Raw genomic sequence first — 22,012 nt, 5'->3', positions numbered from 1 at the left:
TATGGATTAGAGAAAACTTATTTCAACATAAAAATCTTTGGGAAAAAAACAAAACAGAACAAAAATAATGGATTTAAAAAATATAGCTTAAAACATAATAACACAACTACAGAAACTAAAGATATGGAAACTCATTTCACCTTCGAGTAAACTCTAGATATTATTGAGGAACTGATTCTTTTGACTCTGGCATCCACTTCCTTTGTGTCCTCCCTACCCCTGCTAGTTGCTTTGCCTTCTGGATATATCAGTGATCTCTAGCAAATCTGTTAGAGAAAGATTGTGACAAGAAGGTCAAACTATTATCTATTAATTCATGTAAAAAATTTGGTTATTAATCCAAAACACCAATTTTCAGCCATCTGTTGATTCCATTTATCAAAGATGATTATAAACTGGCCATGTAAATCATATATATATATGTATAGATACACACTAAGTACTCTAAATGAACACAGAGCCATATAATTTTTGTTCAAACCCACTTTATCATAGAGTACAAACAGGAAAATAAATCATTTTCCTGACTATACCCATTCATAACTTGAAAAAATTTACATGGGGATCTCGCCTCTCTGGATGGGAAGATGTGCTTCTGTGTAAAATACCACATCTCCATTAACCATCAAAGAGCATTTGTTGAAGTCTGTGGCTTTTTCAGCTATAAGGTAAGTATGAAATAGGGAGAGTCTAAACTAAAAGAAAAGAACCTGGTCCCCATTAATTTTATTATCTTATTACCAAATATTCTATTTCAATGGGACAAAGGCCATGGTGAGATTCCAAAGTCTAGGAAATGAATGCTTTAGGCATCTCAACCAACTAATAATCTATTTCTAAATGCCTTTTAGATTGTGTAGATACAGTCTCAATTTTAAGTATTCACCTAGCAGTTCGTTCTGGTTCCCCAAATAGATTCATTCTCCTTTCTGACCTACTATTTGTGCTATCCTGATCAGTACTTTATACCAAAGCATGTTACATCTGTAATGTCCTCCAGTAAACTTTTCAACATACAAAAAAGTGCAAATAATAATATTATTTGATATAAAGTTGCCTAGTAAAGTGAGAAGCAGTCTGGTTAGTGGGGAAAACACTGAACAAGGAGTTAGAAGAGTCAGGTTTTAGTCCCTGGCTCTGCCATGCATGTCATTTAATGCCCAAGGGGAATTAATATTCACTCCCACCTCTTTACAGGACAGACTAAATACAATCATGGGAGGGCATTTTCTTAAGTGCTTTGTAAACATGCAGATTTATTATTACTCCTGATATATGTGCACTACACATACAACCCCAAGGTTGTTAACATTTATCTTAGTTTTCCTAGAAAAAAAATTAGTGTAAGAATTTAGCACAGGAAATAAATAAAACAAGATTAATTTAATTTGGAGTTATAGAGGTCTCAAAACTTTCCTCATCAATTTTGCCTTATTCTACAGTAGAGGCAAGAATGTTCCTCCAATTTTTCATAAAGTCTGGTTTTTCCAAATTGGAAACAAGCATGCTCCCTCCCTCTTAAGGAGCAAATAGAAAACTTTCTTGTTTAAAAGGAAAAAAGCGGGGTGGGGAGGTGGGGAGACGACACATAAGGCAGTTATGAGCTTAGATTATGATTAGGAATTTATTTGCTTTACTAGCAGTGTTAAAGCACATTGTAAAGTTCCTTGCATAGTATACATAAATAAGGCTACAGGCTGTGGTAGCACCAAGTCTGGGATAAGCTGCCCCATATCCTTGTCAAGCTGAAGGCACACAGCCAGGACAAAGAGGTAGAATGAAATGAGGATAACAGCAGCAAACTAAAAGAGAAGCAGGAACACTTGGACAAAGATTATACTCTTCAAACTCTCATAGTTTGAAGGTCCCAAAGGACACAAGGGGTCATAGGCTCTATAAAGTCATTTCATAATCTAGATGAGTAGATTTTATAAGAAGGTAGAATAATCCTAGGGTTGTGGTACAGCAGAGAGGAACAAAATGACTGATCATTTTAACACTGGGTTTTTCCTTCTATTATTTCCAGCTCAACATCTCTCCCAAATTATACCATTCATAGTATGTCACAGTAGTGGCACCTCAGAATAAACCACTTTGTGACCTGCCATTTCACATACAAAAAGAAGCAATCTATTGATCCTAATGTCTTTTATCAAAGACCTGAAATGTCAGTTCTGTGCAAATTATATCTATTAAAAGAACCACATATGGAATTGGATTAATTCCTGTTGAACATATTGGCACAACACAAGGTGTGTCCAGATCCTCTTCAGTTGAGCCATGAGCATCCAAGAAGAAGATGAGGCTGTGAACCTCAAATCCTAGCGATCTCATTGCTTTTTCACAACTTCAAGTTATATTATTGGTTTTTCTAACCAATTCTGTCCAGTCTTAGTGTTTTAGGTACACTTCTCTACCCCTTCTCATCCAAGAAGAACTTTCTGCATCCTGTGGGCAGCAACACTCGCCTCATCTTCTGAGTCGGACTCGCTCTGGGACGTGGAGCTGTGAGAAGCTGAGCTGCAAGGGGAAGAACACTCTGGAGAACATAGGTAGTGCATCAGCGGAAGCCGGTACTTCCCACAAAAGTCCACAAACTTGATTTGTCTAACGCAACAATCAAAGTAGACACCTACAGAGAAGACAAAAGCATCATTAAGTGACTTATGGTTTGCTTTAAAAAATGTCCTGTGATGGTCCAGGTTGCTGCTTTTGCTGTAAAAGATGAGCACAAAAAAACAATTTTTCTCCCCTCAATAAATAAAAGCAAGTTATTTCTCTGTAAGTACCCAGTTATATTTCTGAAACCAAACTCTTAATTAAGTGGATACTAGGTACAAAGCTGTGAACTAGGGAGTAGGGAGATGCAAATATTTTGAAGAATGGTAGATTTGCAGTCTTCTATATGATCCTCACTACCACGTTGTGAGATTGATACAATCTAGATCAGTGATTCCCAAACTTTTTTGGCCTACCGCCCCCTTTGCAGAAAAAATATTATTCAGCACCCCCTGGAAATTATGAAACTATTTATTGAACTCAGAATAGAATGTAATGCAAAAAAAGTGTGGTCATCACCACCTCCCTGGATGGCTGTAGCACCCACCAGGGGGCGGTAGCGCCCACTTTGGGAATCACTGATCTAGTCTATCTGTGTAGCATTCTATGGTCACCAAATATAAAATAACAAATATTGCCATAAAGAACACGTTTGACTCTTTGACTTTGACTTCAGTGGTTTTTTTATGCCATAGCAGAAAATAGTCATGGAGCACAATACCAAATTCTAAGCTACTATAGTGAGAAAAAAGGATAGGAAATTTTCTAAACCAGAATGGATTCAAAGAGAAATTTAGGATTTTAAGGAAGCAAGGGCATCAAAAACTCAAACTGAGATGGTTCCAGCTCTGGAATTGGCTAGCACATATTCCAAGTAGTCAAAAAATAAATGAAAGTCTTGAGCTGCAGAGAATTTGCTGAAGATCTCAAAATAGTTAAGAGCAAAAACACTTAATTTTTTAATTAAGTTATATATAAATACAGTCTTTTCTTGCTAGAAAGACCAAAAGAATGATGAGCAGAGAAACAATGACTAATATCCAATAGTAAGAAATCATCTTTCTAGCAGAGCTGAAAGACACCATCGAAAAGTGATATATGGGCAAATGAATGAATCATAAGCAGGAAATACAAACAAACTTACCTCCACACTTTGGGTTTGGGCAGTTGCTGGCTAAATCCAAGTATCGAACAAGGTTTCCAGGAAGGTCACAAGGAGTATAGGCAATATTTCGGGTTTTAATGGTCCGACCAGCTAATTCCAGGAGAGTTGGTGGGTCATAGGTTAAATCTCTGACAAAACGAACCACCAAGGGATTACCTCGCAAACTCAATTCTTGCAAATGTACTAGGCTAAGAATCTCCCGAGGCAGGTATGTCAGAAGGTTATTATGGAGGCTAAGAGAACGAAGAGAATTCAACCTAGAATGAATAAAATATCAAATTATTGGTAGAAAAATATATTAGCAAGAATTACTCAATAGATAAAAATGAGTAATGGAATTACTTCATATTTTTGAAGAATCCTTAAATATATGCATGTCAATTCTGTTCCACTTTTAAAAATAAAGAAGGTAAGAATAATGGTGTTAGGGATAGGATACTGGAAGAACTAGGAAAGTGTAAATTAACCCCACTAAACCCTACAATAGCAGCAAGAAAGTTGTGGTGTGGATCTGGAAAAATGTGGGGTTATTAGCTTTTATCCCAGATGTATTGAGAATCTTTGGGCAAGAACAAAAAAGAACAAAAATGCCATTTTTTGGATTTTGGTAAGGGGCCTCCTGGCCCAGTGCTTCTGACCTTATTGCCAGCAATAGCTTTAATTTGTGTTTACCTCCCTGTGCTGCTGCTTAACTGCCTTGAGAATTGCTTCTACCTCAGTGTAGTAGAATACTATTTCAGTAAATGGACTCTCTAACCCATTGTACTAAATGTGTAATAGCAATGGGGCAGAGGGAACTGTGAAAAGTTAAAGCTGTTGTATGAAGAACCATGGAAAAATATGTCTGTAGTTCCTCTGTACAATTCAAAAAAACAGAAGCACATTAAGATAGTTTTATGACAGAAAAGATTTTTACCTTCTGCCTGCTTACAAAAGAAAAAAAGACACTTATAATATGTAATAAAAATGTTAAAATAAGAAAAACCACAAATAGGAGTCAAAATAGCTGGGTTCTACTCCTGATTCTGACACTTAATAGTTATGTAATTTTAGGCAAGTCCTTTAACCTAGCTGACTTAATTTCTTAATTTGAAAAATGGAAAGAGTCTTATAATAATCAAATGCAACAGTGTATATGAAAAATGCTTTGGAAATTGCAAAGGATTATACAAACATATGGAAATAACTCCTGTGTCCAATTTTATGTTCCCTTTCTATTTATCCTCAAACAGGCTTAGGGAAAAGCCACACTTAAAGGATTACAGGATTTAGAACTGGAAAGGACCTTCCAACTCTCATTTTATAAATCAGTGTACTAAGGATCGATCCAGAGGTTGACTTGTTCAAGGTCATACATACAGTAAGGGGCCAAGATGGGATTCCAAGACAGATCCTCTACAGCATGTTATATGCTGTTAAACAGCAATTGACAGGAACTAATTTAACTGTTTATCCCAGAGACATAATTCTTATGTACTACTAACTTGGGTAAGTAAGTAACCACTGGCCCATCCTTATATAAGTCGCCTACTGGTAAGAAAGCAGACAGTTATCTTTTGTAATGTTGGACATCTGGATCTATTTAAAGGATCCTGCAACTACTCACTGGGCTAGCTGAGGAGGCACGCTTTGAATCTTGTTGTCACACAACACCAAATGATTCAAGGAAGGCAGGTTTGCTAATTCTGGTGGGATCTCTCTGATGAAATTCCCTCCGAGGTACAAAAACTCTAAGCTGCAAAAAAGAAAAGAAAAAAATGATCTAGCATCTCATTCAAAGTCCTATCACACAGCCACACCAGACATAGTGAAAGATAAGTATGATCTGTCAGGAGAGACAGGACACAGACATAAGAAATATTAACTAATGAAACACTAGAACAAGATAACAATATAGATAACAATAACAACACAAATCACTGCACATCTGAAAGAAGTTCAAAGAAGGACAAAGAAAATTTTGTGCTGGTCTAAGAGGCACAGGAAAAACCACCACATTCCTGCAGCTCCAGATCCCACTGCTGCTACTTATTAAACAGCTGTTTGGATACTAGATCATCTCCCTTGGGAGCTTTGCTTTCCTCATCTGTAAAATGGGGGAAATAATATTTGCTCTACTCAAAGGACAAATGACTGTAAAGGAAGTGCACTATAAATTCCAAAATGTCCTATCAATTTGAATATCATTACTGGAGGATTATAAGATCACTAAAGGATTAACAGATGGGGTTCAACTTGAGCTAATCTCTGAAAGATGGGTAAGGCTTAGGCTGGGACAAAGAAGCTACTTCAGACTGGGGGAATGGTGTGTTTGAAGAACTCAGAGCTTAAAGATTTCTTAAAGATTATCTTCTCCAACCCACTCACTTTAGGAGGAAACTAAGGCTCAAAAGAGGTTAAGAAATTTATTCAAAGTCACAGTAGTCCTAGTGGCAAAGCTGAAATTTGAGCCCAGGCTTCTGATCTCAAATCTAGGATGGATTCTGTCAGTTACACCATGCTGTTTAATACAGATCACTTCAGTTGTGATGTGGATTCTGGGATGGGAGTTGAATACAGAAGATTAAAAAGTAGAAAGATAGGATCAATAGATGATTGAAAACCTTGACTGTTAAGCTAAAGATTTTAGACTTTAGGCTTCACGCAATTAGAAAGAATTAAAGATTTCCTGAGTAGTAGATGACATAATGAAAGCATTTAAATAATTCAACTTGGAGTCTTAGTGTCCCCCTCTGCAGGTTTTAGAAGCCATCTCAGTAAAATTATACTCAAATTGGTTATTAGAGTGGAATTAGACACAGTATGCATTTTATAACAAAATGTAACTGTATAACTCAAGAGTTTTTTTCAGTGGTAGGGGGAGATCTCTCCATGAGATTTCTCCAGAAGATCTCTTGGGGACTGGCAGTGTTACTTTACTCTCCTCAAATTTTTCCTATAAAGGATCAATATTTCTTTCTCTTAAAATCTGCACAATTCTAGTCAGTACAGAATTTCTACCAAGAAAACTTTAAAAGGGGCAACCCCTCCCCCCCACAAATGATCAGCTGAGGGAAATTTTAGGCAGAAATTGTAAAGAGCTATTCAGACATTTTGGCTCTTGTACAGTTATAGCTTGTCTCTTAAAAAAGCTTCATTTAACTGTAAAGTCATATAAAAACACAAATTTCCTCTTTGTGACTAAGTAAGCTTTGAGACTAGGGGTCTTAAAATACCATGATATCAACAACCTACCACCTCTGCTCCCACAAAACTAGATGATACAATCAATTGTCACAATTTCTTCTTTCCATTTCTTTTTTTCTCTTTAATTGAACAAAAATTTATTAAGAAGTCTACTATGTGCTAGGCATTGTGCTAAGTACTGGGGTGAGGAAAGGCCAACTGTCTTTACCTTTGATGAGCTCACAATCTAATGGAAGAGAGAATATGCAAACAACTATGTACAAATAAAACACACATAGGATAATTTGGGAAATGACTATTCCTCCTTCATTTCAAAGATGACCAATGACATCACAGGGTGATGTCTTGATTTTCTGAGACCTGGATTGAAGTGCAGAAGAGTTGCACAGTCAGTCTCATCCTCTCTTCTAAAATCACAAAGTCCAGTGGCAGGGCAAAAGTGACCTGCGATGCAGTGGATGATCATGGCATCTTCGATATCTGATTTCAATGTCTAGGGCAGGGGTTGGCAACGTATGGCTCTTTCTGCAGGAGCCATAAAGTCAATTTTTTTTCAGGCGCTGTTACAGGAGCGCACACTGTGAGCACTGTACGGCTCTCACGAAATTACATTTTAAAAAATGTGGCGTTTATGGCTCTCACGGCCAAAAAGGTTGCTGACCCCTGCTCTAGGGGCTTCATGGCCATTTTAGGGGGAAACATAGACCAAAAGGACTGAAAGGGGCCTTAGAGGCTATCTTACTCAATTTCCTAATTTTTAAGATGCGGAAACTAAGGTCTGGGGAAATACACAACTTGCCCCAATCTACTAGTTAGCAAACTCTCATTCCCAAACTCCTAATCCAGAGCTCATTCTTCCATATTGCCTCAGGAGGGAACCCAAGGTAGCTAAACATGTGTCTCTGTGAGGTTTAATCCCAATGATAGAACAGAAAAGAACTAGAGAAGATTATCTCTGCAAACACATTATTAAGATCTATCAAAAAAAAAATTCAGTGTTTTTCAGGGCTAACTTAGGGAAAAGGGTAAGCACCCTGGGACTAACATGTGTTTAAACATTAGAGAATCTGGGAATTTATGTGCTACTAATTACTAATCTTTTAAACCAATTATTTAATGTATAACTACAATCTAAGCCAGGATAAGTGCCCAAATAACCAAAACCTTGGTAATATCCTCCCTCCTCCTAAAAGAAGCTTTTTCTGATAAACCCCCTTTTGGCTCTATGAACTTTAATGTTAGACTCTGAAATAGGATGTAACTGTAAGAATGAGAATTCTTTTTCTCATTGATTTTCATTTTAATTTTAGAGAGGGTTTTGGCCTTGTGACGACCATATGAGAAAAGAAGACATTCAGTCTAATGATATCTGAGACAGATTTCTATAAAACAATCACTTGTTCTCTTTACTCTGTACTTGATAAGTAAAAGTGGTCCATCAAGCACCATATGAACAAAAGAAAAATAAAGACCTTCAATTTCAATTCACCGTTTTCTTTCATTCCTTATAGTGAAATAATAGTAGCTAACACTTATAAAGCACTTTATGTATGTTTTTTCATTTGGGTCTCAAAATGACCCTTGGAAATAGATGCTATTATTATCCCCACACAGATAGTATCAAAGACAGCAGGATTTGAACTCAGGTCTTCCTAATTCCAAGTCCAACTCTGGTAGGGTTAAAAGTAATTTAGGGAGGAGCATTACATTAGGGAGGACCATTTATGTAGCTGGTGTTTAAAATACTGTAAAAATGAGTCCATTTCCTCATTTTAAAATATTTAGTAAGTTCAACTACACAAATTCAGAGCACTGTTTCATGTTTACACATTTATTAGATAAGTGGTCTACATAACTGTCTCCTTTTGAGATTTTAAAATGTTTGCTATTAATTATGATACAATAAATATTAAGTTGTCTGAGCTAAGTAAGGTGCCACGTGTTTGTAATCCATTATTGATTGATATAAGAGAATCTCCTGAATTTAAGGGCTCTGAACTACAGTACCCAAGTTTGTCCACAGTAAATTCAGCATTGATATTCCTGGAAGTATGGGGCTACCAGGATCCTTAAGCAATGAATCAGCAGAGGTAAAAAAAAAAAAAAAAAAATGGAACAGGTCAAAGGTCCCCTTGTCAACCATTAAGACTATACAGAAATTCTAGCCTGAGCAAGATAAGAAGTTCAATCTTTTTTTAAAAAAATAGTTATCAGAATCAAAGAATTTTAGTTTTTATGTAATATTTGTTAGATTTAAATTATATTTCCAGGTTCTTATTGTCCATAGAGTATAATTTTTTTAAATTCTAAGATGTAGGATTGTACTATTTGTAATTGGGAATTGTATTTTGTAAAATGCAAGATTTGAAATCTTTTGAGAGTAATCTTAGAATTTGTTAACTCCCCGAATCAAGAAAAATGAACTGTTTTAACCTACATTGCCCATCAGATGATCTAAAGTGAACTGTGGGAAGTATTGATTGAACTGAAGGGGGTTGAAAGCATTTAATGAATGTAAATTTCTTATGCCAAAGGGGATTGCCCCCAATTGGCTTTTTGTTGATATACCTACCATAGGTTTTGCTTTCTTTTTCTTTTATTTCCCTTTTTCTTATTATTATTTTAGTTTTCTATTAGTGTAATATTATAGGCACCTTTTGAAGTATAAGTTAGATATGTTTAACTGACCCATTGGGGAGACACAGGGGAGATTGTAAAAAAAAGGAATTCTTTGTTCCTTTTTTTAATGGGGGGATGGGGGGAGGAGCAGGGGGAGAGAACCTGAAGGTCCTCTTACCAAAGAGATGTGTAGGGATTAACCAGCCCACAGTGACAGGAGGGAGAAACCATAGAGACAGGAAGTGAGGTAGAAAAGGGGGATAAAAGGGAGGTCAGTTGCTGACAGGGCTGGCAATTATAAGGAAGTTGGCTGCTTGGGAGAATGCTGGGTTGGTGGTTGGAGTTTAGTTGCTAGAGTATAATGGCGGGTCTGAGCTTACTGAGAGGGCTTTTTGGTTTTTGACTTTTGGTTTGGGCTGTTAGGTTTTTTTTCTTTCTTGAACTTTTTGAAAGGTGGTTGGTCTTTTTTGACAGAACTAAATGGGGTTGGATTAAACACTGATTGGATTGGTTTTGACTGGGCTGGATTGGGTTGGAACTTTGTGGAGTGGTTGTTAGTTATAGATAGCAGTTTTAGGTAGTAATTATAGGATAACTAGTATAGACAGGAAATTTTCTTTCTCTACCTCTTTCCTATATTTCTCTCCTTTGCTATATTCACGTTATTATATTCTTTTACTATCTCTTTTTTAATTAAACTAAATTGTTAAATTATTAAAAGCTGCTCTTATTTTGTCGAAATTCTAATTTAACCTTTACTTCATCCAGTCTAATCCCAAATCTGGCAAGTGGTAGTTCAGTCTCTGCTACAGACCTCCAAGGAAGTCTTTTATTACCACCATTACCATTACCATTACCACCACCACCACCACCACCCACCTGTCAAGTAAACCACTGCCTTTCTGGAGATTCTAATAGTAAGGAAGTTTTTCTTGCACCAAACTTAAATTTTCCTTTTTGCAACTTCTATCCATTGCTCCCAATTTCTACCATAGAATCCAAATAAAACAAATGTATTCTGACAAGTACATGAAGACAGTTATAACAGGTGCCTATCCCAAGCTAAACTGTTTAATTATCTTCAACAGATACTCATAAGACATGAACTCAAAGACCTACCAACCTGTCCTGCTCAAACTGTGGCACCTAGAACTGAACCCAATAAACCAGAGAATGAAAGCAGAATACATTGTCATAGATCACCTTACTCCTAGAAATTATGTCTCTCAACCCTGCTCATGAGCAAATTAGCTTGTCTTGCTGTCCTATTATATTGCTGACTAATCTTGAATTTACATATATATCTATAGATAATAGATATAAAACTGCCAGAGGTTGTTTTCAGACAAATTACAAACTATACCTTCCTGTCTTGTATCTGTCAAATTGATCTCTCTGTGGCCATGTACAATACTTCATATCTATCCCTTCTGAATGTCATCATATTTGATGAAACACTCTGGTTCAAAGGTTCTTCACTTTTTTGTGCCATGAACCCCCTTCTCATAGTCTGAAGCCTACAGACCCATTCTCAGAAGAATGTTTTTAAATAAATGAAGGAAATACAGAATTCCAGTTAGAGGTCAGTGAATAAAAAAATATATTTTTTCCCCCAGTCAAGGTCCTAGACCTCCTACAATTTACTTCTTTTCTTTAGCGTGTAAAAATCTTTTTGGATCCAGCATGTTAGTTCTCCCTCCCAGCTTTGTGCCGTGTGCAAATTTGATGAGAATGTTATCTATTCTGTTGTCAGTCATTGATTAAAAATGTAAAAAAAAAAATATGAAAAAAATACAAATTCATCCAACATTAGGAAATCTCATTATCCTGTAAGATTGAATCTGCCTCTGTTTCCAAATCCATTGATACTCTCCAAGTAGAACCTGTGATTGAAGGGCAAGGCCATGGGCTCCAGGCCTCCATTTCAGGGTGAGGGTCGGCATTACCATCTTCCTGTTCCCCACTAGCTATACCACTTCTGGACTTCTTTGGACCACTCTTTCAAGGAAACCCTCTCTTCTCCTTGGATTCCCTTCTCCTAAACCTTTCCTTTGTGTGCTATCTTACTCCACTGGATTATAAACTCCTCAGGGGCAATGACTGTTTTTATTTGTATTTCTATCTCTAGACTGATTAGGATCCTCTTCTGAAGAGAGGCAGTCATGTTGATATAGAAACATTAATGAAAACAGTACTCTGACCCATCTTTCAACTAGTTTTTAATTCATCTAACTTTATTATGATCTGATCCATATCTCTCCAAATTTTCCACAGGAGTAATAAGATAATTTAGCAAAAGTGTTACTAAAATCTCTAACATTCCTTCTTAACTAATGGTTTAATAACCTTGTCAAAAGGGAAAGTCTAACATGCCTTGTTTTTGACAGAGCCCTGCTGGATCTTCATAATCATTCTATTCTTTTCTAAAGTTTTATCAACCAGTTCTTTAATGATTATCCATTCTAAAATTTTCCTAGAGATTAATATCAAGTTCACCAGCTTATATTTGCAAATACCTGTTCCCTTTCTTTAAAAAAAAAAATTAAACAAAAAGGGGATTTATCTGCCCTTCTCCAATCTTGGGGTACCTACCTCTCCTATTTTTCACAACCTTTCAAATATTATTGATAATGGCTCAGTAATCATACTTTTCAGTATTTAAGAATATAGAACATGTAAACTCTCCCCAAAACATGTAAACTCTAAAAGAGATTTTCACTAGCAGAGTAATAATAGGATTTGAAGTAGTCTCTTGAGATCAACCCTGAGAACTGCTTCAAAAACAGGCTTCTTGGGGGCAGCTGGGTAGCTCAGTGGATTGAGAGTCAGGCCTAGAGACAGGAGGTCCTAGGTTCAAATCCGGCCTTCAGCCACTTCCCAGCTGTGTGACCCTGGGCAAGTCACTTGACCCCCATTGCCCACCCTTACCACTCTTCCACCTATGAGACAATACACTGAAAGTTAAGGGCCCCCCAAAAATAAATAAATAAATAAACAAATAAATAAATAAATAAATAAATGTTAAAAAAAAAACAGGCTTCTTGATCTGATTGAAACATCACTAGTGCATAATTTAATAAATTGCCAAAAAATTTTTTGAAAACAAATTTTTAGAATATTTATAATATTTTTAAATATTGCATTCAGATACAATAGCTTAAAATGGTAAAGTACACAAGTATTTCTATTCTTATGCAGATATATTCTTGTTTACAAATAGAATATACAATTAATATATACCTAATATAAATAATTTTTAAAATGCCAACAATCTACTATAACCATATTTAAATAAAACTAGCTAGTTGGATATCTATAGCTTGAATTCTTAAAAGAGAATGCTACTTATTATAGTGCTAACTTTGGAGCATTCCATTTGGGGGACAGGGGCAAGACCTATGACTAGCACAGGGAATCTTGGGGAACATCTACCAATGTGGGTCAACACCATCTTTAACTGAGATCATGGAAAGGTTATAAAGACTTGTCCAAAGTCACAGTATATTTTGGAGGCAGGGCTTGAATCTAGGTCATTCAGACTCTGAAGTCAATTTCCTATCCACTATGTAACTAATTTCGCATCTCATAGCAGAGCTGAAAAACATTTATTTGCTTTGGAAAAATATAACTTTTAAAATTCTCCATTATCCATAGCCAGCTTTTAAATCTCCTCTCCTTTTATTTGGTACTCAAGAAAAACTGTTAGTTGAGGCCAAACAATTAGCAAAATAAAATCTAATAAGCAACCTGAACACCTATGTAAAGTCCAGTATAAGATGTTTTTGAGTTATATACATTCCATATCTTTTTCAGTAGCACAACTAAATTATGTAAGCTCAGAGCTTCAATTTAATTAGAACATAAAAAGAGCCACTGTCAGACAGATGTAATGCAACATGGTATTTTCTGCCTCTAAAAGACATTTTTTCATGAAAGAGCTTGGTTTGTTTTCTAAGATCTCAAAATGTTAGGAATGATGCCAAAAAAAGAGAACATTCAGAAATAGGCAACTAAAATGGCAACTATGCTGGACAAATAATAGTTGAGGGAACTGTAGATCTTTAGCCAGGAGAGAAGATATAGGAGGAAATGACATCTCTTCAAATGTAAGCTTGTTTTGTTCTGTTTTTGTTGTTGTTTTCATAATTGTTCCTTTCTGACAATTGGAGCAGTCAGCAAAAGAATAGATTGCTTCACAAAATGGTGAATTAGCAGTCTTTGGAAAAGTTTTAACGGAGGTTATGATGTCCATTTGTCAGGTTTCTTGGGTACCTTCAATTCTAATACCAATTTTAGTTTCCCTAGTATTAATATGAATTACTAAACCCTACTTAAATTTATGTTTTCTTCAACTGCCTTTTAGAATAATAAACTGTTTCTTTCATTTTATTTCCCTCTTACCACTTAAATCCTACCCATTTTCAAGGTCAGTTAGTCTTTTTTCCTATATGAAACTGGAAACATCTCTGAAATGTAAATGGGATTTAAATACTACCCTTGTTGTGACTAACTTATGAATCATTAACTATTTTATATACATTTACCTAGTCTAGTCAAAGAAATTATGAAACTAATAGATAGAAAGCTGAATGTGCTTTCAAGAAAACCAGGGTGTGAATCTTTCACTGTCAGTAACATCTATATTGGGTTGACTCTTATTAGGCAAGTCATTCAATTTCTCTGAACCTCAATTATTTCATCTGAACATTGGGGATATACCTGTTCTGAAGACCAAACTAGATTATAGATAGACAGATGTAGATTATATATATATATATATACACACACACACACGTATATGTATGTATTTAACTTTGCAAATCCCAAAGCCCTATGAGTCAGGTTCTATTACAATTGCTCTGAGATCAAAATTCCCTATGCTAAAATAAAATGTTAAATACATAATACTCAAATTTGATTCAGTCCTGATTTTAATCTATTTTTGTTTTTTTCCAAGCGTCTTAATATTTTAGTTGTTCTTTTTAGGAACTAATATGTTTAATTTGAAGAACTTCATATTTAATATAATTTGGGGGCAGAAGTTGGAATTTAATTTTTCAAATATATGGTAAATGTTGCCTCTCCAAAAGTCTCACCATTATCTGTGACTACCCTGGAGACAGGCTGAATTTCTTAGCCTGGTTTTTTAATAAGTGGACTGACAGTACATTGCCAGAGCCTTCCTATTTTGGTAGGACCTGCCAAAGTTTGCACTCTCTGGCATAGTCTTCTAGAACTTCGTGGCACAAAAAGACAGTAAAACAGTTTTACTATAAGTTGGATCAAATATATATACTTGCTTATATGGGAGCTGACTTCTAAAACTCCTAGTATGTTTTCAAAGCCCTTTAGTGCCTCCTTATTTATTGTACATAGGATAAAAATTAACCACTCAGCCCAGCATTTGATGGACCTTCCACAATCTAACTTTCTGACTTTCATATACTCATGTTCCAACCAAACTGAATTCAAGGTTTTGTTCTATCTCATCCTGATCTCTCCTCCCACTTTTGGACAGGTCTGGAGTACACTGCCTCCATAATCCCCCCCCCCCCCTTTTTTCCTTTCCTATTATATTATATTAAATATTAAATTAAATAAATTTATGAGCCCACTTACAAATAAATAAACTAAACAAAATGAACAAATAAATTAATTGAGTAAATATTAAATTAAATAACCCCCAAAGTATCTATTAAAAGACCAACATGTGTGCAAGGATCTATACTAGTAGGTACTGGTAATACAAACACAAACCAAAAAAACGGGTCCCTGGCTCATCAAGAAGTGTCACTTCTATTGAGTTGCTTTACATGAGAAGGCTTTTCTGGGTCCAAATGAAACTGCTCTCTCTCTCCCTTCTCATAGCACTCTTTTTGGATCTCTTTTTCTCCTCTGCCTTTAAATTTTGTCATAATTTATTAATACACATGCCTCATTTCCTCTCCTAATGATTATAAGTTACCAAAGGGTAGGCAGTATATGTTTTCATCTTATCATCAACACCTAAAAGTGGCTTGAACCTACATGTTTACAGAAAGTGCCTTACTCAAAGATCATCATGTATAAACTGTTAAATCAAGTCAATATCTTGCCTGAGAATATGTACGTTATCCTGGAATAAGCCAGCATAGTTTATCTGATCAAGTTACTCCATAATAGCATTTAATTCTATTCCCCACACCTCTTCATTCACATGGTCATAATATATAACCCCCTGGACCATCCCAAAGGTCTCCCAGGTTCTAATCTTTATTTTCCTAGTTGTCCACACAGCTGTCAAAATTATCTTCCTAAAGTACAGGTCTGAACATGGCACTTCCTTGATCAGGGCCATTAGTAACTCCCTACTGCCTCTTGGTCAAAATACAAGCTCCTCGTGGTTGGCATTTCATTTTTCACAATCTGGCTGCAATTTATCTCTCTAAGCCTTATCTTACCTTGCTCCATCTTCATGCACTATACACTCCAGACAAATGGACCAACTTTCTGTTCCCTGAATTTACTACTCTATGATGAACTGCATGGCATATTGCTTACCTGTAATGTACTCATTCATCACCTCCAACTCTCAGAATGCTTAACTTCCAAGGCTCAGTTCATAATCCATCTCTTATAGCAAACTTTTTCTAATTCCCTGCTGGTATGCTCTCTCAACCAAAATTATTTTGCCTTTACTTAACTTTATAAATATTATATTATCTCTCCTCAATATATAAACTCCTTAAGGATTATTCATTTTGTCTCTGGATTTCCAGCACCTAGAACAGTTCCTTGAACATAGACTTTAATCCAATATAAAATCTTGGATTCTGGAACAATCTGCTCTATAGGACTGATTTCAAGTATTCCTATGACCTAATTTATTCACTATACTTCAAAAAGGCTTCTTCAGTTCTCTCATCTTCAAAGATTTTGTAAGTAGGGTAAGGGTCAATATTGCCCACATGATACAATCCCTGCCAATTCCAAACAAGTCAGCAAAGATTAAGCCAAAAGTATTTGCTGAAAAGCTAATATAGTTAATGGTGATACTAAAGACCCCTTCCTTTGAACTAAAGGAGATTTAGAAGTTTTATACTCCTGTGTTTTATTAAAACTATCCTAAAAGAAAGACAATTGTCTTAATTTTAGAATTTAATTCAGTTATGGGCTAAGCAAAGAGGTATTGAAGCAAAGTGGACAAAATGCCAAGAAGATCTGAATTTAAATCCTTCTGCATTTTATTTGTTATGAACTCTAGCCACCTAATCTTCTCAGTGCTCTAGATAACTGGTTAATACTCTAAGTTGAACTTTATTAGCAGAGGAAATTTTCTCACCTGGGAGTTCTCTATAGCAAAGTGAACCAGATTAAAATGTAATTGGGAAATGTGTAAGAAATAAATAAAAATACAATACAACATAATGTTAATTTTGTGATTTTCCAAGTCAATATGTGGGCAACTAGGATGTTTTTTGAGTATGATACCATTGCATTATAGCAATAAGTTCACAGTTTCAGTATGTATACCTATGATCCCACTCTCAGCCTGGCCAGATCCTGAGGCTACAAAGACAAAACATCCAAAATAGTCCCTGCCTTAGAGGTACTTATACTCTACTTAGGGGGAAGGGAACTAGCTAAAAATATGCACTGTATCAATATAGTTATAAATGGAATGTGTCAAATATACATCCTATAAGAAATCTAAGTTTTCATCATCAGAGTGCAACTACAAAGAAAAACATACCAGGTTTCATAGAATCACAAAATTTGAATCTAAAAGAACCTCAACAGCTAACCATCTAGTTCAACCTATACACAAAAGGAACCAAGTCTCCATCCCCTCTTTGCCTCCACTTTATAATATACTTGACAGGTGGTCGTTTAGCCTTTGCTTGACAACGTCCAAGGAAGGACCACCCATCACCTCTGGAGGAAAATCCCTTCCCCTTTGGTACAGTTCTATTAATGCCTAGGAAGCTTTTCCTGATATCATACTGAAATTGGCCGCCCTATAACTTGCACTCATTGCCCCTGGTTCTGCCCCTTGGGGCAAAGCAGAATGAATTCCTCTTTCACAGGATAGCCCTTCTAATGCTTGAAACACAGCTATAATGCATTCTCCTGAGTCTTCTCTTCTTCAGACTAAACATGCCCAGGTAACTTTCAGTCATCGTCATGTTCCTGACTAAAAGCTCTTCACCATCCTGGCTTTCGTCCTCTGGATCCTCTCCAACTTTATCAACATCTTTCTTAAACTGTGATTCTCGGAACTGAACATAATACTCCAAATGACGTCAGGTAAGGGCAGAGTGCAAGATTCTGGAAGCATGTTCTCCTCTAAGAGCAGCCAAAGATGACATTAGCATTCTTTGGATGTTATATCACACTGCAGATTCATGCTGAGCTTGCTATCTAGTAAAACCACTAGAACTTTTTCAGAACAAGGTCTGTCTAACTAGGTCTTCCCTATATCCAAGTTTTTAAATTCATCCATATAAAATTTCATTGTATCCAATTTATCCCAATATTGTAGTCTGTCAAGATCATGACTGACTATTTAATGACTTGAGGAAAAGCCATTTTCAATATAATACTCAAAATTTATTTTCCTGGCTTGTTTTTGTGACAACTTCTTTTTTTCCTTTAGGCTTAGTGGCTATAATAAAGTAGTTTTAAAGTAAATCTGGAGGTACAGTGGAAAATGTGATCAATAAGAGACCCAGATCCTGGTCCCAGCTCTATCAAGGTCACTTTACCTGTTTGGTCCTTAGTTTCCCCATGTACAAAATGAGGAGATTAAACTAGTTGATACCAAGATCTTTACAGAACTGAATGTTCTAAGATAGCTCATGATTAAGTAGCTATTTACTAGATCCTACACTTTGGGTGTCCTTAAACATCAACCAGTGCAAATTCCTATTTGTAAGACCACAGATGAAAAGAGAAAGGCCAATGACAGCCTAAAGACTATTACTGTTACAAAGGCCTCATGTGTCAACAGAAAAACAATGGAAAAAGTACTGGTCCTGAAGGCAACCGACCCAAGATCAATCCTGCCCCTCTTGGCCACTTACTATGTGATTTGGGGCAGATAACCTAGTCTTCTCTGGGTACCAGGAAACTCTCTCATATGCAAAAAAAAAAAGGACTCCATGGCTTCTGCAGTCTCCTCTGCCTCTGGACCTAAGACCTTGTGATACTTCAGGTAACTGAACAGAAACATTTTGGCAGAGACCCATGAAGTGGTGAGCTGAGGGAGTCTGAAGGTTAGCTTTTCTTAGGCCTAGAAAAGATTGCCAAGATCATCTAGTCCAATACCTGCATTTTACAAATGAAGTAACTGAAGTAGAAAGGCTAAGGGACTTGTATAAAGTCTTCTGATTCCAGATCTAGCATTCTTTTCATCTTAGCATCTATCCAGGGGTTCATAAGGATCCCCTTTTCTTAGAATGTCTTTTTTCTTAATCCTTACCTTCTGTCTTAGAATAGGTTCAAAGGTAGAAGAGCAGTAAGGGCTAGGAGGCAACTGGGGTTAAATGACTTGCCTATGGTCACATAGGCAGATGAGTCAGAGGTCATACTTGAATCCAGGGGCATCCTTGTCCCTAGGCCTGGATCATTTCAGTATGCTTTTAAATACATAAAATATATACAACTACAATGGAAAACCATTATATCAAAATAGTTATTAAAGTGTTAAAAAGGTCATTTCAAGAATCCCTTGTTAAGAATCCACGATCTAATCCAATATCCTTTATTTTGATGAGGAAACTGAGGCTTAGAGAAGTTAAGTGATTTTTCCAACAAGGTCTTCTGATTCCAAACCCTGCCCTCTTTCAACAACACCATCTAGTTCAGTGATTCCCAAAATGGGCACCACTGCCCCCTGGTGGGTGTTGCAGTGATCCAGAGGGACAGTGATGGCCACAGGTGCATTTATCTTTCCTATTAATTGCTATTAAAATTTAAAAGAAAAATTAATTTCCAGGGGCGCTAAGTAATATTTTTTCTGGAAAGGGGGTGGTAGGCCAAAAAAGTTTGGGAACCACTGATCTAGTTCAATATCCTCATTTTGCAGATTAGGTACCTGAAGCCTAGAGCAGTTAAATGAATTGACCAAGGCCTTCTGGCTTAGTATTTAATATAGGCTTATTTACTATTTGCCAGGCACCCTGTCTTCAATTACAAAGAAAGAAAAAATGATAGTCCCTGCCCTCAAGGAACTCACATTCTAATGAGGGAGACAACATACAAATAACTAAGTACATATAAAATATAAAAGATTACATTATAAACATAATATAAAATGTATATTATACATAAAATATAAAAATAGTGTAACTGGGAAGTCATTTCAGAAAGAAGACATCATTATGAGGGGAAAACAGGAAAAAACCTTTCCCAGAAAGTTAGATTCCAAACTCAATACTTTCTACCTTAACCATCTAGATCAGAAAGATTAAAAAATGCAGCCCAAAACAGATTAAAACGTCTTTAGGAAAATTTTAACAAAATAAATAAAAATACAATAAAACACAGATATTACATTTTAAAACTAAGTCAATCTATGCACAGGGGTCTTTGTATATACATTTGTTATTGTTGTTCAGTCATTTTCATTCCTGTCTGACTCTCCCTGTCCCCCAATTCGGGTTTTCTTGGATACTGGGGCGGTTGCCATTTTCCTCTCCAGCTTATTTTACAGATGAGGAAACAGAGGCAAACAGGGTCAGGTGATTTGCCCAGGAAACCTCGGAGTTCAGATTTGGACTCAAAACTCCATACTGGGAACTATCCACTGGATCACCAAACTGCCCTTATGTATGTTTAGGGTCCTTGTTTCTACTCAAGTTTGACACCACTGATCTAGACCACTCCCTTCACAGATACAGAAACCAAGGCCCATTAAAGTTAAGTGCCTTGCCCAAAGTTTGATTGCTTAATCCAGCCTCTTTCTACCACACTGTATATTAAAGTCATTTCATGCATGGTCTTGGTCAAGTTATTTCAGCTTTTCTGGACCTTGGTGTGTTCATCTGTCAAGTGGAGGTAGTGAGAAGTACCTGATTTATAAGGAACCACCAGTCCTAAAAAACCCTACTGTGTTCTGTGTTCCCTTAGGAAACACCTAGATGAGATTCCTTTGCTGGGGTGAAGCTTACCCAGGGGATGGGTGTAGGGGGAAGGGGCAGTCTCTCCCTGGACAGTGTGTCCTAAAGGAGGAGGGATATTCCTTTGTAGAAGGAGTAAGGGAGTGGGGGTGGATGGGAAGGGGGGGGTCTCCCCTGATGACTGGGCACCAGGACAGGGGCTCTCCTTTGAAGTCAAGAACTAAGAGGTTTCCCTGGAGGACTATAGGATTCTCTTCCTGAAGCATCAGAAGAGAGTATCTTCCCAGAGAAAAAGTAAAGAATGTCTCTCGCAGGAGGAGGAGCAGTAGAGGATCTTTGCTTGGAAATTAGCAGGGGAATCTCTCCTTGGAGGCAATGTCTAGGAGGTCGAGGTCTCCCCTGGAGTTAAAGTGCAGTAGAGAGGGTCTCCCCCAAAGGTTGTGCACTGCAAAGCCCTGGAGGGGCAGTAGAGAGATCTCATTCTGGGGCACGAGGGGCTTGGGGTCTCCTCTGGAGGAGCACTAGAAGAGGTAGAAACAAGAGGGGGGGGGGCATGTCCCCGCTCACCTGCGGAGGTTCTCGATCTCGGGCGGGATGGTGTGCAGCTGGTTGCCGCCGAGGCTGAGTGTCTGCAATGCCCTCATCTCCAGCAGCGCTGGGGGCAGCTCCTGAAAGCAGTTGCCGCTGAGGTTGAGCACCTGCAGGGTTCGGCAGAGCGGCGCCTGGGCCAGGCCCTTAGGCAGGGAACCGGGCCCGCCGAGTCGGTTGTTCTTGGCCAGCAGTGTGCGCAGGCAGCGCAGGGCCAGCAGCTCGGGACCCAACGCCACTAGCCCGTTGCCGCTCACATCTAGCAGCTGCAGTTGCGGGAAGCTGGCGCCCAGCGTCCGCGGTAGCGACACCAGCCGGTTGTGCGGCAGCAGCAGCCGCTGCGTCTCGCGGGAGCCCCGCCGCTCCTCGGCCCGCACTTCCAGCTCCAGCGCCAAGGCCTCCGGGGACACGCCCAAGCGAGACAGGTTCAGTTCCGACTCAGAGGCCACGGGCCCAGGTCCGGCGGCCACGGCCGCCGCCGCTCCGGCCTCCTCCATCCTTCCCAATCTCACGCAGACGAGCAAGCGGCCCTGTAACCAGGATACGCCCCGCCTATTTCCTGTTCAGGCTGTGCGAGGATTGTGCGCGATATACGGTCTCGGGATGCTTCCGCCAGGGCCCCGGAACTGGAGTATACAGCCTTCTGGAGCTGCGTCCGGGCAGGAGGATTATTCCTAAATGCTAATTATGGGGGTGGGAAAGAGGGAGGTCCCTGGAAGGAGGGTTCGGGACCACTCCAGACCGCCCTCTGTAGAGACCAGGATCACGTGTCGAGTCTCAGAGACACCCAATCCCG

General features: G+C 37.8%; 1 protein-coding gene across 2 annotated transcripts; it reads right to left on the bottom strand.

Moving 5' to 3' along the window:
* Positions 1-1,600: 1,600 nt before the first annotated feature.
* LRRC58 (leucine rich repeat containing 58) lies at positions 1,601-21,731 on the bottom strand. 2 transcript variants are annotated; one of them, XM_044670075.1, is made up of 4 exons: positions 21,196-21,731; positions 5,331-5,459; positions 3,704-3,981; positions 1,601-2,632 (listed from the first exon to the last, which is right to left on the bottom strand). In XM_044670075.1, exons 1-4 carry the CDS (start codon positions 21,711-21,713, stop codon positions 2,424-2,426), a joined length of 1,134 nt encoding a protein of 377 aa, XP_044526010.1. In that variant the 5' UTR covers positions 21,714-21,731; the 3' UTR covers positions 1,601-2,423. The 2 variants fall into 2 exon arrangements, with proteins under 2 accessions (XP_044526010.1, XP_044526012.1); XM_044670077.1 differs by lacking the exon at positions 5,331-5,459.
* Positions 21,732-22,012: the final 281 nt, after the last annotated feature.

This window comes from Gracilinanus agilis, chromosome 3, assembly GCF_016433145.1.
Source record: "Gracilinanus agilis isolate LMUSP501 chromosome 3, AgileGrace, whole genome shotgun sequence".
NCBI lineage: Eukaryota > Metazoa > Chordata > Mammalia > Didelphimorphia > Didelphidae > Gracilinanus > Gracilinanus agilis.
This window is presented reverse-complemented; position numbering and strand designations above follow the sequence as displayed.

Coding starts and splice junctions, on each gene's coding strand:
- LRRC58 (XM_044670075.1), bottom strand. CDS start 21,713: ATGGAGGAGGCCGGAGCGGCGGCGGCCGTGGCCGCCGGACCTGGGCCC. Junction 5,460..21,195: donor GAGATCGAGAACCTCCGCAG/GTGAGCGGGGAC, acceptor TCTTTTTTGCAG/CTTAGAGTTTTTGTACCTCG. Junction 2,633..3,703: donor CCCAAACCCAAAGTGTGGAG/GTAAGTTTGTTT, acceptor TCTTCTCTGTAG/GTGTCTACTTTGATTGTTGC.